This window comes from Neodiprion lecontei, chromosome 5, assembly GCF_021901455.1.
Source record: "Neodiprion lecontei isolate iyNeoLeco1 chromosome 5, iyNeoLeco1.1, whole genome shotgun sequence".
Lineage (NCBI taxonomy): Eukaryota > Metazoa > Arthropoda > Insecta > Hymenoptera > Diprionidae > Neodiprion > Neodiprion lecontei.
In genome coordinates, this window is record NC_060264.1 from 16,880,659 (window position 1) to 16,897,203 (window position 16,545).

Sequence of the window (16,545 nt, forward strand, 5' to 3'; positions counted from 1 at the left end):
CAAAATTACAGCATACTACATCGATTCCGAGGGGTCTTTATGCTGAATAAACGTGTTTTTTCGATTTTTGTAGTTGTTGAATCCAAGAAACGGCCGAAAAATCTGAAAAAATTTGCAGGGAATGAAGAGAATCATGTCAATTTTCGTCATAATAGTAGCAAAATCTATACACTACAAAATATTTTTTTCAAAGGCAGATTCGTTGATTAATAATAGAGTTTAGCATAAAAAAATGCGCAAAATTTTTTTCCATGAATGTTGACATGTTTCTGATTTTCAGAATTTTTTCAGATTATTCAGTTGTCTATTGGTTATAAAAATTACAGAAATTGAAAAAACACGTTTTTTCAACAGACAGACTCCTTGGAATCGATGTAGAATGCTGTAATTTTGCACAAGGTATTTTTTTTTTAGGTCAGGAACTTTAGAAAAAATCGGCGCCGCAAACTTCGGTGGGGATAGGTTGACCATTCTTATCCGGCTAGACCCTTTATTTCTACAATATTCGACGAAAACACGGAAACAGAAAAAATAATGGAATTTTATTGTCTTTCGTATGAAAACGTCATGTATTTTTAGATTATTCGTAGAAAACGATGAAATGTAACGAGGAATTACACGTACAATGTAGAAATTGCATTAAATTGTAATGTAGATGAAGTACATGACATCTATCTACAACTGTATAAAAAATCAACTACCTACTCCAAAAACTGAAATGAAAGTACGTATATAAAGTGACAGTCGACAGTTTTCTACGATAGAATTTAAAAAAATCCACAGGCCATAAAAATGAAAATAAACTTTGGACTCTTGGAGAATTGTGAAGATTCATACGAATATCTAAAATTGAATACAAACAGCTACAGTCTTACGTAGAAAATATCGTAGAAAATGAGTTCTTACTGTCATCGAGAAAATCTAGAACTTGGAAACGAAATAAGTTTTTTTTTTCAATACTGTGCGTAAAATTCGCCCCTGGATCCTTTCCCACGAACCTACACCCATATACTGACAGTATAATGTTTTGAATTTGATATTTTCATTATTGACCTGCGATTTGGATTTTCCACACGACATTGTAAAAAATATCGTATGATGAAACACGTGTGTACATTTTACGCACTAGTTACATAATGTGCTATTCGTAAAAATTTTGCGGAAAAACATCGACACGAGAAAGTGTGAAATAATATTCTTGAATAACCGCTAAATGGCACATTTTTCTCATCATGAAAACGTAATGAAGCCAAGTTAAGTACAAAAGGGTGGATCGGAAATAAACTTTTTTCGAATTTCAAATTTTAATAGGGCGCAAAATTGTGTTATCTCCTAACCAGAAACACCGTACGTATTATTTTTTTTTTTTTTTTTTTTTTTTTTAGGAGGTTTTGGAGGTTCTAAACTCATTTTTCGCATAATTCCAATCGAATGATACCACAATCGGTTTAGTCGCTTCAACATTTTTTGATGAATAATGATACTTCATTTTCAACTATTTAATACAGACATGTCTTTAAAAAAAAGCCTGAGTTTATCAGAACGAAATTTGCTTTTTTAAAAATGAGAATAAAAAATAATGAAATTGCGCAAGTCTTTGCGTATGCGCTTATGCATCCTTTAGTTTATTTCCGCGGATGTCGGAAATTATCCAAGATTCACCGCATGAAGGTAGCTGCACATCAAATCTCACCCATTCCCACTCGTTCTGATAATCTCGTGCTGATAATCTCATGCTTTTTCTAAACACATAAAGGGCAATCTACGAATTGCGTCTAAAAGAATGAATGGGTTCACCGTGCGTTTTAAGCGAACGGTGAGTCAAAGAAGTCTCACAGAAAAGAATGATATGCGAAAACCGTATATATTTGGGCACGAAGCACTTCTATTTAAGTCTGGAGACGGACTGTTATTACAATAATATTAATGGGCCGAGTAACTGAACATTATCGTGCCAGGATGTATAATGGGGTGTAAACAACACACCTTCGTTACAATATGTCTGTATAAAATAGTTAAAAATAAAAATTTCGAATTTTTTGTTTTTCGAATTATTGCACACTACCTCCTGGATCGCGATGTAATTCACATCCAAAACGATTAGGATATTCAATTTTTTTGGTTTTGTAAATAAACGGCCCGATGATGGTCGACTGGAACCAGCCGAAACCGAGCAAAATTGCAAAAAATTAAGTTTGCAAATTGTCAATCAATGACATTCATTGAATAAATATTTTTTATGCAACTAACTAAATGAAATGCAATTTTCACAATGAAATATATGGCAGGTGTAATCTAGCGCCATAATAATTCATGTTTGGCTCCAGAATCAAATCAAAACGTAAGAAATCTATGGTGAAAATTTAAATTGTGCCTTGCCTGAGATGGCGATTCAAATGCAGACAAGAGGAACGCAGCCTCTGTTATTGAGGAATTTCTTAGAAAGGATGAACAAATATTCGCAGAAATATATTTCAAACATAGAAAAATAATAGCTCTTTTTATTTGATACGATGAAACCTATTGTTTAAGAAGTTGGAACTCTTCTCGACTATCTTTACTCATTCTATATAGATGAATATTTGGCAGGATGTATCTCCGAAAGTGATTGTTGAGGGAGTGAACAGTTCTGTGCTTCAGCAGCTGAAACCAAAATGCACTTTATCATTCACTGTAATGGTTGTGCAGCACAGATATTGAAGCAAGCAAGAACAATTTCTCATTGTTTCAATTTCCATTCACTGACCTTTCATTCAACACAAATGAAGCCAAAAATGGTCAACGTGTTGTATATTCTAGATATCTATAAGGTTTGACATATCACAAATTTAGGACGCTCACAATGTCAAAAAATATCTTGTACAGCTTATCGAAAAATATAGAATATGTAACAATGGCCACTAGTTGGCATTTCAATATTCTTGAGTATTTAATTTCAGTGACAAATTGTATTATTTGTCAATTTTTCATCAGGAATAGCGTTAAGGAAATAATTCTAAAATATAAAGTTGGTTCAATAAATTGATTGATTTAATTTTAGTTCGGCGCTATTCACTTGATTATTATAGCAGCTTTTGTGAAAAAAGTTTACATGAACTGTTTTAGTGGGAATAAAAATTCTTAAAACATTATATCACTTGCATTTTCGACGTAAAATGCATTATTTACCAGTTAAGGAGGTGCAATACCTGCGAAATATATTTTCTCATATAATTCCCTCCGTTCCAAAGAAAACTTCAATCTAAGCATACCAGAAGATTTTTCAGTTAGGAAAATCAGTTTAACTAATGGACTAGCAAAAAAGTATCATTTATAGAAAAAATGATTGCTTTATTTATTTATTCATTTATTTTTCGTGATATTTCTCCCACTTACAAAGACAATACAAAAAAGAGAAACAAGTAACGTAGGCCACTTATATATATAGAAAAAATTAAAGATAAAGGAAAAAGCAAGTGTAACGGAACGAATATCATAAATTAGAATAACAGTAAGCCAAACCCTACTCGAAAGGCAAGACCCTGCACCTGCAGAGTATTTCAAACCTGGAGATCGAAAATTCAAATAAATCGAGCCATTCAAAGTGATCATTGAACAGGTTCCCTAGCCTGTCCGTAATGACACGGTGCTGTCTTTTATCCGCATCCACGGGTACCACAAACAATTGGAAACTTGCCCTCAGAAGCCTACCCAGCGTGTGTAGCGAGAAATTATTCAAGATGGTAGAATAGTCAACGTAGTTATTAAAGATTTTCAATAGAAAAATCATGTCTAAATAGGTGTTGAAGAATTTAAGGGTGCGAAAACTAACATCCCTTGCCAAACTCGAGTGAGCATGGTCGTAGACAGATTGGTCTCACAAATATAAAAGCCAAAGAGCACAAGAACTTGTACCGCACAGCCTTGAGCAACTTGTCGCAGTTTGCATGATACAGGCTCCAAATGATCGTAACATAAGTAAGAGTGGATCTCACTAGTGCAGGGTAAAGCGTCCTGAAAGCGTTCAGCCTTTTAAAGTCTTAAGCTATCCTCGTGACAAAATATATTTTCTTGAGTGTTGGACCGTAAACAAAGCTTACATGAATCGTGAAGTCAACTCTTTTATCAAAATGACCCCTAAGTCTCTGTTCTTGGTAGCACACAGCAGAGGTGCGTTCTTAAGTGTATAATCGTCCTGAAATATTTGTTACCCGGCAACAGTGAGTGGTTAACTTTATGGAATGCCTTGACTATATCTGTGTATATCGAGTCAATCTGAAACTTGTGATTAAATCCCCTCTTAAGGTAGTACCGTGATAGCAGCAGTCCTCAACTTCCAGAGAAATATCCCATGTATAAAACATTATAACTAAAGTAAAAAGTAGTTGAGATACAGTACACCTTTGCGCCTCCTCTCACATGCGCAGAAGTATAAAAATTTTCCCATTGTGTCTTTTGTCTGACTTGGCAACGTTGCATTCTAACTCAGTATCTCTTGCCCCTCAAGCATGTGTTGTAGAGAAATGTATTATTATGAAATCAATTTGAGGTTAGTTATAATTGGAGACTGAACCGTACCGTAACCTATACCCGCAAAGTTCTGACATTTATTTCAATTCGTTGGGCCTTTATGGCATTTTAAACTTCCCGCGTAGGGCAACGTTGCCAAGTCACTATTTCTCACGGGTCAGGTTATGAGAGAAAGTTTGAAAATCATTAAAAGCAACAAACTTTAAGAATTATTTACAAAAAAATGAATACTGCTTGTTTATGTTTTTTTTGAAAAAAATTACTTGTTATATCCTCAATTAATAATTCTCAGTTTTTAAAAAAAATTCTAAGAAAAGTATGGCTGTTATTAAATAAAATGCTCACTCTAACTACGGTTGGGATAGGGAATACATGTAAATTGTACGACTTTTGATTGCTAATATTGCAAAATTTAGTACCGCAAGGACTATTAAAAAAAATTCCTACGTATAAAGGACACTTCAAATTATGTGTATTCAAAAATTGAAAGATATTGTAAGAAAACTGATTTATCACGGTACTACCTTAATGATATCTGTGTATACCGCGAGGTTAATGACAGTAAATTTAGAAGGCATAAAACCATGCTGCTCTGGAATAATAAACGAGTTTACGCTTAACCATCATATCGAAAACTTTGGCTATAGAGTTCAATTTAGAGATCGTCCTGCAATTTTTAACACAACTCTAAGCCTCGGTCTTAAATAACAGTCACGAAACTCTTTCTCGAAACTTTTGAAAATTATCCGTCCCTCATGGACCTATTAAAAATTAGCATAAGAGGTAACACAAGACAGTCAAAGCAAGTCTTAAGAACAGATGATGCAGACCATCTGGTCCTGAACTACCATTATCCTTTAACAAATTCAGGCAACGCTTTACATCCACACCGCTTGACACCAGGCTAGAGGAACAGACATCTAGAAGCGGAAGAGGACACTGTAGCCAGAGTTTCAGCATCATATACACTTGCAAAGTGGTCGCTAAATAAATCGGCAATGCCGCCCCCAAGCTTGCAGACTCCTAATCACCAAGGTACATTCAGCTAGGCGTTTCACTAATACTTTTACAAGTATTTAAATAAGACTATAGAGCCTCAATATCAGCTTTAATTAAGGATTCAGTTTTATCGATGAACACCGGGTAGACGTGACTCATCAGGTCTTTGCAGTTACTCCTTGATGTTTTAAAAAATAAATAATCAGACTCAGCTCTTTGTTCTTTGAATCGTTTATGCAGTGCTTTTTTTGAGTAACCAACTGCTTTAGACTAGGACTGAACCAATTTGGAAAGTTTGAGGAGTAAGTTTTACAGATCATGGTATCGCAAGTTATAATTTCGAAAAAGAGTTTTAGAAAGAGTTTCAACAGCGACATCCACAGAAGCGCAAGAAGTTAACACATATTGCCAGTTCACAGCGTCTGAATTTAATAAATAGTGATTAAGTTTTTCAAGGAATCACAGCAAGTATAACAGGTGTTATAAAACCGCTGCAAAAATTTCCAAAAATTTAAGGAATTTGTGTTAAAGTTATGAGACTATAAAAATACTGTGTGTATTCTTATGGTGGAGGAGTTTTTGTGAATGCAACACAATGAGCTTTGAATTAATTTGCAAACAAACTCCCAAAATTCATGAAACTTTAAAATCAACTTGTTCGTATTGAAATTAATCAACAAGCTTTTCTTTTGACCATATAGATTGTTACTTTTAACGAACAATATATTCCATGCTTACCCCTTCATCGATCATCTGCTTCCATACTCTATTTCCACGTGCTTCACTGATACAGCTGTTTTTGATTAGGTAATTTACCATCTCTTGCTGTTCCCAGTTATCAAAATTTCTGTGTCTGTCCACAACATAAAAAGAAAAAGCATGTTACAAAATAAACTTTGTCAAATTGAAGGATTTGTATCGCATAAACATCATGATGTATCTTTATATGCAACATACTTCGATCGTAGACCAGTAAATAAGCATCAAAGGTAGTGCTTTTTGGAATGAATCTGGAAACTTGATCTAAGGGTAATTAGATGCCGCTGAATGGAATGGTGATAGTAATTTTGCAATCAACCCCCCAGATCATTATAAAGAAGGCTCAAACCGTTTAATTTGAAAAATAAGTAAAACAAAAGTTATTCAAGTGAAAAAAAATCAAATAATTAAAAAAATATTAAATTCGTATATTTAGGACAGACATATCTTGCATCCCTACCTTACCAGTGTTGATTCGATTGAAAAGAAATTACGTTTAAGAATAAATTTTCATTCGCCTTTTTCTCCCTAATTTTGAAGATACGAAGATAAACATTAGATACTTTTTTACGTGTTTTTTTGTCCATATTTTTTGATAAAGTTATTAGATTTCGAATTAAACCGTTTAACCGTTTTTTTATAATGATCTCAACAGTTCATTGGAAAATTATTATTACCATTCGATTCAATGTCATCGAATTACCCTTAGATCAAGTTTCCGGACTCATACCTAAAAAGTACTACCCTTAGAATTTTGAATTTTTCCTTGGCCTATCAATTATGTTGATTCAGAAGTGGATAAGTGATATGCTGTAAAAAATTTGTGGTTGTAGCTACCAAACAGTCCGCACCTATTTTCATTTCTTAGGAAAACTAAAAAACGTAGTTCTGGGTACAGAATGAAAATGCGAAATAATGATAATTTTCTTCACATTTAAGGTGGAAGGAATGAGGTGAAATTATGCATTATTCAGGCACAAGATCATATTCACCAGTGTTATTCTTCATTTCCGTTTCATATCATCTGTGTTTTACGTAGAAATGAAAATGGTGTAATTATTAGTAAATAGGTCAATCAGGAGTTTACAAGAATGAATCTATACGAAATGATGCCCAGCCACCCAATTCAAAAACATAATACTTCAGGGATGTACTCCAAATTCTCAGCTTTCAAAGCAGGATATGATCATTCTGGTCTCTACTAACGTGAAATAAAGAGAGGCGAACAAGGGCCAAATTTTAATTTCGAGCAAACCCACACAATTACAAAATGTCAAGTATCAACTTACATAGGACGACGTCGTCTTGCTGTCGATTGTAATATTCTATTACATTGACGGACTTTATTGGTACTAAAATGAAATTTAAAAAATACAGCATCAACAACAATCACAGGTGAATAAATGATGCATTATTATGTCAGACGAGTATTGCTTACGGATTTGGAAGACGATTGGGACGCACCTCTGACACATCAGAATCACTGCAAGCAAAGAAACATAAATTCTTTAGCAAATATTGTCTGGTTTGTTCTTTTCTTTTGCTGTTGAACTGTAATTCCCCTGGTAAAATAACTTCTACAGTATTCAAAAAGTATTCACATTCACAAAACATGAAAGATAAAAAATTGTTGTTCCTTAGAGATTTTTCTACGAATGGTGTCAGTAGTATGAATTTCAGCATAAATTTATAAATTTCGAAAAAAGAACTATTTCAATACAATATAAAGAAGATAACTGTCTATAGTCACATTGTAATGGAAATTTTTTTTGCCACTGATTCAATTTGTATCATATAATGGATGAAAATGATTGTCATGTGTTTCATAGTCATAATTACGTAAAAATATACGAATTAGTCATAATTATTAGATTAGTTCAAATTAATTTCATGAGCTGCGGAATTCTCGATGAGGGTAGATGCTAGTAGCCTATTTAGTAGTTTTGCAAAACTTGAATTTATATTTATTTTAATCGGTTAAATTCGATTTGACAATCTAAAGCATCTCCAAAAAAACTGGCTCCTGCGTTAAAATCATCTTAAAATAACCACGATTTACGAACCCTGTCATTCGTAGTTTTGCAAAGAATCTTTCTTTAAAATTAATTGTAAGCACAAATTTTTGGCTGATATCGCGATTGTTCACTTGTTTTAATATTGGCGCATTTGGAGTTTGCTTCTTCATAGATATGTATGAAAAAGAAATGAAAATTGTGAAATGGAGATTGTTGTATTATGTTACATGTATTACTGTTTATACTGTAAAAGAATTCCCCGTAGATAAAAAAATAAATAAAATTTCTTGAAAATCTACTTTAAAGTACAATTCGTATTCGGAAGGATTGAATTTTTTTTTTACAGAAATCCACGCCAAGTCAAATTTGTTTTCCATCGGCAGAAAGTGATAAACATCTACATTTAAAGACAGAGGTTCAATTCGATAATGTGATAAAATTAATTAACATGTTTGTTGTAAACGGTAAATTGCAGCTATCTTAAGCTTTCTTAAAATTTTTATTTTAAAAAGCTGATCGAAAGACGACGAATATGTTCAACTACATTTTGCTTTTGCCCCTCTCCACCCTGCGGATGCATGTTTCTGCAGTGTTCCCCACGCCACAAACGGATTCCGTTCTTCAATTCTCTGTTCAGAGTCATGAACAATTCAACATACCTGTCAGTTGCGATAATTATTTCATTCTCACTTTTTCTTGTCAGTCTTTCTTGTATTGAAGGTTTATTCTTGGATGCAAATTTTTTAGTTCCTGTCCAGTTGGAGCAGCTTGGCTGTTGTCTGATATCTTTTTTCCGACTTTTGACATTAGTTGCTTTTTCGTCTTGTGACGATGACCATGCCGTATCATCATTACTACTCGGCTTGTACGATTTTTTTCGCCTGCATTCAATCCATGATGAGGCATTCTCAATTGTTTCGTCACTGTCGGAAGAAGTCAATCGAAAATTATCCCTTCTGAGAATATCTTCTATTTTTGTTCGGCCAAGTATCCTGATCGGGTCGGAATCATCCTGGGAACTGTTGGAAATTTCGAAACTGGCATCAATCATTGAGTCGTGTGTGACACTACTTGTAGTACATTTCTTGTGCTTGGTGAATGATGAAGGAAATTCTAGGTGTATGCAATTAAATGGTTAAGAAAGTAGGTGAATTTTGGGATTTTATATAACAATTAACAATTCAATTCGGATGGCGTTCGTTTCATTCAGTAGTATGTAGATATTATTATAAATTTTTTTTATACATGAAACAAACCCCGATCGGTTTGAATAATTGATTATCATTTGATATAATACATACGGAAACCGAAAATGTCCGAAATTCAATTAAGTATAACTCTAAAAATATTGATTATATAAAAAAAGTTATTGAGGCCACTTCAAATTCTTAAAAACTCAAAAAACATTGGTTTTCAAGATTTTTCAAAATCGGTTTACTTTTTTTCGCTAAAACTTTAAGAGGATATTTCTACTTTAGTGTTCAAAAACTTGTAAATGGGCCCGGATTGGGTTTCATAAGCATTAAAACATTTTCAATTTTGTGATCCACAAGAGTTACGTAATATATTTTACGATACAGTTGTTTATTTCGTAGCTATACTTGACACAATGATAATTTCATATCAATCAAACTTTGAACGCTAATTAACATACAAAACGCTTGAATTTACGAATTTTATGCAACAGAGCTTTTTTTATAGAGTATTCAATATTAAAATATGTATTTTTCATTATTGTCGGTATACAGGGTCTGTCTGGAAAGTAGTCGGACTGAATTTTCTCCGCCCAGACAGAGCGAAAGAGGGGGACCTGTTCGCATGGGTCAGGTTGTGGGGAGTCTTAGCTAACCAGCGCAATGGTCCCCAATCGCCTTCGAGCCTTTCCGGAGTGTAGGTCGATTTTAAAGTGAACCACTATTAAAATATGTATTTTTCATTACTGTCGGTATACAGGGTCTGTCTGGAAAGTAGTCGGACTGAATTTTCGTCGGAGTGTACCACGTTAAAATCGACGTATACTCCGGAAAGGCTGGAAGGCGATTGGGGACCATTGCGCTGGTTAGCTAAGACTCCCCGCAACCTGACCCATGCGAACAGGTCCCCCTCTTTCGCTCTGTCTGGGCAGGAAAAATTCAGTCCGACTACTTTCCAGACAGACCGTGTATTCGTCAACGACATATAACATTACAAAAAGCAAAAAAAGTTTTTCCCATATTATTTCCGTAAGATACTTCGATAACAAAAGCGAACTATCTTAGAGTTGATATAGAGAGCTCAAATTTTCAGGGATTTTTATCTCATCAATTCGAAACTGTTTAAGTCCCTGAAGCATAGAAATTCAAAAACAACCCTGTTAAGGACCCACTTAATATACATATATATACACATATATGTGGGATTTTGGGAAAAGAGAAATTCAACCTTTTAATAATGAAATATAAGTTTTAATTATGATAGTAATGGATCGGTTTTACACTAGTTGCTTCTCGCTTGACAACTTCTCGACTCTCTCGATTCTCTCGCGTGATCTTATTCGTCCCGCTTATATTATAGTTACGCGCACGCGCTATTCGCGATTATCCCTACAGCTACGCACACGATACTTATTGGGACGATCCCACATATATGTAAGTGTTTATACTCCACCCGCAGTTCAGGCATGCACATACCATACTACGTCAGTTCCCTGGATGATAACGAGGTTGTTTTGAGGCGCTCCAAAAATCACACGGCAATTCAAGCCATCAGCTGTCTAGTTAAATATAGATCACTGCAAGTTACTGAATAACAAACTAACTGATATGCAAAAGGTTTCCATTAAACTGGAGCACGGTGACGAAACACGGAACCAGCAACCCTTCGCAGTCTCCTACGAAACAAGTAATAACATACCACGCTGCAGATTCGAGCAACTAAGTGCCACACATATTTAGCTATGACTTTTTTAACTTTGCCAATTTCGAGGTCTGTAATGGCTTAAAATAAAGCTAAAACAATGTAGAATAATAAAATATCAAAACCCGAAAATCGTTGAAAAATTATTTTCCGAATACCCCTCCCGAAATTGCAATAAAAGTTTTACTCACGGCGCGATTCTGGCGAAGACGTACTATTTTATAAGCCCAACCCTGAAATTCTGAAATTGCAAAATCGCGATTTCTTTTCCATATAATGGCACGCTAATATTACAAACTCCAACCTCGTGGGTCGACTATGTATTCAGTCTTTGCATTCTATCTTGGAATGAAACTTACTGAATATTTTCGATATCTCTTCCATTTTCAGGATTCACCTCATTTGAAGCGTCGTCGTAACTTTTCTCTTCGAATCTCGCCGGTGATGGAACATCAGTAACCAGTTCGCCCCCTAACGTTTCTTGATTTTCAACATTACTATCTGCCCGCAGACAACTGTTTTGTGAATGAGATTCGTCAGGATAATACATTGAGTCTGGTATGGAGCCTTCGGTATCTGTCGTCGGCAGCACCTTTGGCGTAAGACATAAAGTTTAGTTTGGAAATGAAAATTTTATCGTTGCATAAGTAACTACCGTAAACATTTGATGAAGCAGGTACTACAAACTGCTTATCGAGATCGACTCCCAACACCTAGCCAAAGGTAAAAAGTTATTTTGAGTGCTATGTGGAGAGATTTGCTTCATCAAACTTCCACAGTGCTTTATTCTGCATGGGAAAACATTTACTAGTCTGTGATACAGTCTCACACTGCTGTACAAAGTAGTGAGTATCATTATCCCGATGAAAGTTTGTTCATTTATTCGAAATTCAAACGCGACAAACCCAAAATAAAATATGCAAGAATAATTTGCGCTAATAAAAGCAAGATGACAAAAATATGATAATGCACATATTGACATTATTATGATTGCAGTTGACTTATCTTCCAACCTAAGCCAATTATATCAACGAACATTATAATCGCCAAGTAATAGCAGCTTTCCTATAGCAGACATATTTATAGCCATAGTAAGACTATTTCAGAACTGAGAACACCAACACGATGTTCAATGTCACCAATCTTCATTTGTTTGAAGATAAGGATGAAAAGATGAGGATAAAAACGGAAGATTGTTAATGCAATGACAAAATTAATTTTTTAATTCAAAAACAATAAATTGCATATTGCATACCAAGGAGACGAAGTACATATTTTTACACCCGGCGTACATTTGTAATACGAGTCGTTGGTAAGTGCGTCCCCATTAATTTCAAGTAAAAAAAGCTGCGTTATCGATAATTTTGGAGTAAATACATAGCAGTGTTATGTTTTTTAAGTTGAGAAATATAAATATTAACTAGTAAACCAGTAAACGAGTGTAGACTGAAAACGGTTGGAAACAATAAGAAATTTTAGTCAAGTCGAATTCGTTTTTTTTTATTCCAAAATTACGATAGCAAACAATAGCTTACATGACTAATGGAATACGTTTCTAAACTAGCAAATGGCTATCAATTGCAATGAATTGATAGGTGTCTTTATAGTATTTAGAAGTGAGTGATTGTAACGAGAGTCTGATTATAAAACGTTTAAGGAAATTATATTCTGATTCAAGAAAACATTCTGAATATTTAACCAGGATTTTCTCGAAATTTATAACGATTTCAATCACTAGGCGCAAAAAGAATTCAGTAGAAAACAATGACGAACTAATTCTGGGCATGGATACTCATGAATTCAAAACTTGCAGGAATAGAAGCAAACGCATGGACATTAAATTGTTCAAGGCGTATTGAATTTCATTCCCGGTGAATTTAAATGTCGTAAAAAAAGAGTTGAATAGAAATTGATAGAGACATAATCATGTGGTACAGACTAAATCGTATTGTAGTTGCCTTATGATTGAAACATAAAAAACTCGAAAGAAGCAAAGTCCCGTGGATACTGAGTCAAAATAATGAAACGATCAACTTGGATTAATTATTATAATAGTACTACTTCGTGGATTAATCTTTGTATCACGTAATAATCAACATATTCCTTAACCTTCAAGATACCAGTAAAAATGAGAATTCAAACTTACTATTTCTTCATATTGGATGTAAGAGGGACGTATCTCTCTCATAATATTATCACCATAATCATGCTCATTTTGTATTCTGACTTGATCGTCAACAAGTCTTCGTATTCTGACGCTGTTATCCAATAATGTGGATTGATGTAAAGGACAAAAAGTAGCATCCATGTTGGTGAACCTAAAGATAACAAAGATATTTACCACTTAAAAACTCTTTCTAGGGATCCGAGCAAAAATAAAATTTACTAGTTAATTAACTAGTCAGATGGACAAAAAGGCTTAGCTTTTGAACTGTTGAATGCTACCGAGGAAGAAAAGGATATGAATGTATTTTTATTCACATTGTTGTTTAGTGAGTCTATGGGTGTGGAAAGAAATTGGTAACGTGACTATAACAACAACATGCAATATATTGTAACACAGGATAATGAAGGATAAGTAACAGCGAATTTTCGTATACTGAAAATGAGTGGTTAATCCTTAAATTTCGAGTTGTCTGGTTAGCCGGGCGATCCGGTAAACCAGGTTATTTTGTAACCAGAAGACAAAATATATCGAATAACATGGTGTTTCCAAAAATTTCATTTAATTGTGTTTGGTCATTAGTTTAAAATTCAAGATATATGTAACCAGACTTTATATAAGTTTCAAAAGTTTCCAACATATCTCTACCAAATACTTGATTCATCACAAAAATTTAGTCGAAATCTATCCAACTATTTCTTTGGAATTTACGTTATGTAAATTAATTATTAAAAAATTTAATCATATGCTATGCAGTAACCAAAAGCAATGTTTTGCAGAGTAACAACTACAATTGGCACTGTACTTTACCATTGTGCCAAAAAATCGTTGACTAACTATGTTAAAACAATGATCTATAACAACTTACGCCATGCAGGATGCGCTTCCTGTCAAGAACTGGCTCATCGGACATCCAATCCCCTTAGTTCCATACCTAGATTGTGCAGCATAACAAAAAATTTACAAGTTGTATGTGGAAACTGTATCAAAAATACAGTTTGTGTGCATTGTCTATACTTAGAAAGGACAAATACACAACTCGAATTTGGAAAAAATAAATTATTCAGTATCAGTGAACTTACTTATATTTTGTTATGTCCAAGATCTTGTTCTGCTTTACGCAATCGTATATGAAATCCACAAGATATAGATCTCCGTCTTCTATGTGAGCATTTCTGCTAGTAAATTTTATCAAAGAGTTTTCCGATACGACTCCTCCGTTAGCCTGAAACATTGTTATGTTTGAAGTATGATTTAAGAAAAGTGCACGGTAAATGATCCAGAACTGTATTCACTGTTTTTTGAATTTTGTTATAACTCATAAAAACTGGAACAAAAAAATCCGTTTTTGAAAGATCTTTGAGGGTCATAATAAAAGTACAAGGACTCTGCAAACAGATCCAACAATGCATTGTTGAGAATAAATTGGCTGAATGAACCGAATCAAAAGATAGGAAAAGAAAAGAGACTCGTTGAAATATCTCCAGCAACATTAGTTACGGCACTTCGTGTAACATAAGCTAACATATCACCAAATTAAGAAAATATTTTATGATTGGAATGTTCTAAATGATTGAACACTGGTGACTTTGATCCAATTCTAACGTTTTCCAGCATAATTTGTCCATCAATCTATGCATATGAAATGTAGAAATACTACATTTTCAAGCAAAACAAAACATATCGCCAACTTTAAACTTGTATGGTAGAAAGTGATATCTAAAATAATGTAAGTTGACTTGGGTTGTTCGTACAGCCATGCACAACTCCCATTATTCGACAGAATATGTCAACAATCACCTAGTCTCAACAAGTCTTTTTCGAATTCCAATTACATGTAATTACAACGTAGTATAATATTAGTTTGAAACATTAACTATTCCAACAAACGGAACTATTCCAATATGAAACATTTGCAATTTCAGATAATAGAAACTAAGTCAAATCTTCCGGATATCAGGAGTAAAAATTTAATGTAATGAATATTTCTAAATCTCATTTTACAGATTCACTTTGGTTTATTCGAGAGCTGGTGTTCAATATACGAATCTAATCTAGTGAATTTTGAATGTGCAAGTGGCATTAATTTCTTTTGCAAATATTGCACCTGTCAATTAACTTACGATCAAGTTAAAGAATCACGGTCTAGACGAGATTTGCAATGTACCCTCAATAAAATCTATCACATATTTGACATTTAGAATTCCAAATAGATTATAACTCTGATTATTCTTAACAATTAAATGATACACAACAGATCTCACGATGATCCAGAGATCGGTGTCTGTCATCTACAAATAGCTTGTTAAAATTCAGGCAATACTCTTTGACGGAAGAATATGGTTTGCTACTACCAGTGCCCAAGAGTTTCGATAATTTTTGTGATGTGGTGAGTTCCAAAGAGTCTTCTGGCATATCTTAGAACTAATTCAAGTTTCCGACTAAAATTGCAAATGACCAATAATTGATGAACGTAATCGTTAACTGGAAACTGTTTGTTGGATGTCTTTGAGAAGGTTAGGTTCATATGACAGTCGCAGAAGAAACTTGTGAACCTGAGAAAATTCAAAAGTAATTCCTAATACGCAAGGCGTGCTTTTTGTGAGATAATTGCTGTTGTGATAAGGTTATACAATCTGAGAGTTGCGCATTTGAGATTTTTGCTGCGAGTCGTATGTTGTTTTTTTTTGGCAAACGTCAAATATCGATCTACGATGCAGTAAGGGGAAAGGTTACTTGGAAACTGCAACATGATGCTCAATTGTTAATAAATATTTGAATTCATCATTGAATTTTGTATTACATAAAATACACTCACTTTTATAAGTTGGCTTAATTCAGATTTTTCTCTTTCGCTTACTTCCACCAATCTAAACTGAATGGATTGCCCCATGAATTGGAAAAGCATATTGATTATTCTAACAATAGTCAATCCCGCTTTACACTTTACAAATGCATGCAAACGGAATTTGCAGAAATTTGAAATAGGACCATGATGTAAGTAAGATCCAAAGAAGAACAAGTGAACAAGCACATAGTTTGCCCCATACCATAGACCACGGTCTTACATACAGGTCCGGAAACTAGTAGGGTAGGGAATGACTCAGATAATGAGGCAAAACCGTGGTTCTCGTCTTCACCGTCTGCAGCGCTGCCCCCTCGGGGTGAGCCAATCATAAATCAGATCCGAACAGCTGATTTTTC

The 16,545-nt window shown here is 34.1% G+C and overlaps 1 protein-coding gene across 5 annotated transcripts; it reads right to left on the bottom strand.

The window, feature by feature from the left end:
* Window positions 1-1,316: 1,316 nt before the first annotated feature.
* On the bottom strand, window positions 1,317-16,384 carry LOC124294543. Of its 5 annotated transcripts, none has more exons than XM_046740198.1 (10): window positions 16,160-16,383; window positions 14,424-14,566; window positions 14,210-14,275; window positions 13,324-13,495; window positions 11,537-11,769; window positions 8,942-9,301; window positions 7,706-7,750; window positions 7,557-7,619; window positions 6,247-6,361; window positions 1,317-2,643 (listed from the first exon to the last, which is right to left on the bottom strand). In XM_046740198.1, exons 1-10 carry the CDS (start codon window positions 16,247-16,249, stop codon window positions 2,521-2,523), a joined length of 1,410 nt encoding a protein of 469 aa, XP_046596154.1. In that variant the 5' UTR covers window positions 16,250-16,383; the 3' UTR covers window positions 1,317-2,520. The 5 variants fall into 5 exon arrangements, 4 of the variants coding, with proteins under 4 accessions (XP_046596154.1, XP_046596157.1, XP_046596156.1 ...); XM_046740201.1 differs by lacking the exon at window positions 16,160-16,383 and adding an exon at window positions 15,975-16,063; XR_006904424.1 differs by having other exon boundaries at window positions 2,482-2,643; window positions 8,973-9,301.
* Between the last annotated feature and the right edge of the window lie 161 nt (window positions 16,385-16,545).

Bases quoted from the DNA above. Each gene is read 5' to 3' on its own strand.
- LOC124294543 (XM_046740198.1), bottom strand. From the start codon at position 16,249: ATGCTTTTCCAATTCATGGGGCAATCCATTCAGTTTAGATTGGTGGAA. The intron at 14,567-16,159 runs GTGAGTGTATTT...ACAATGTTTCAG, and splicing joins AATTAAGCCAACTTATAAAA to GCTAACGGAGGAGTCGTATC. The intron at 7,620-7,705 runs GTAAGCAATACT...ATTTCATTTTAG, and splicing joins CCCAATCGTCTTCCAAATCC to TACCAATAAAGTCCGTCAAT.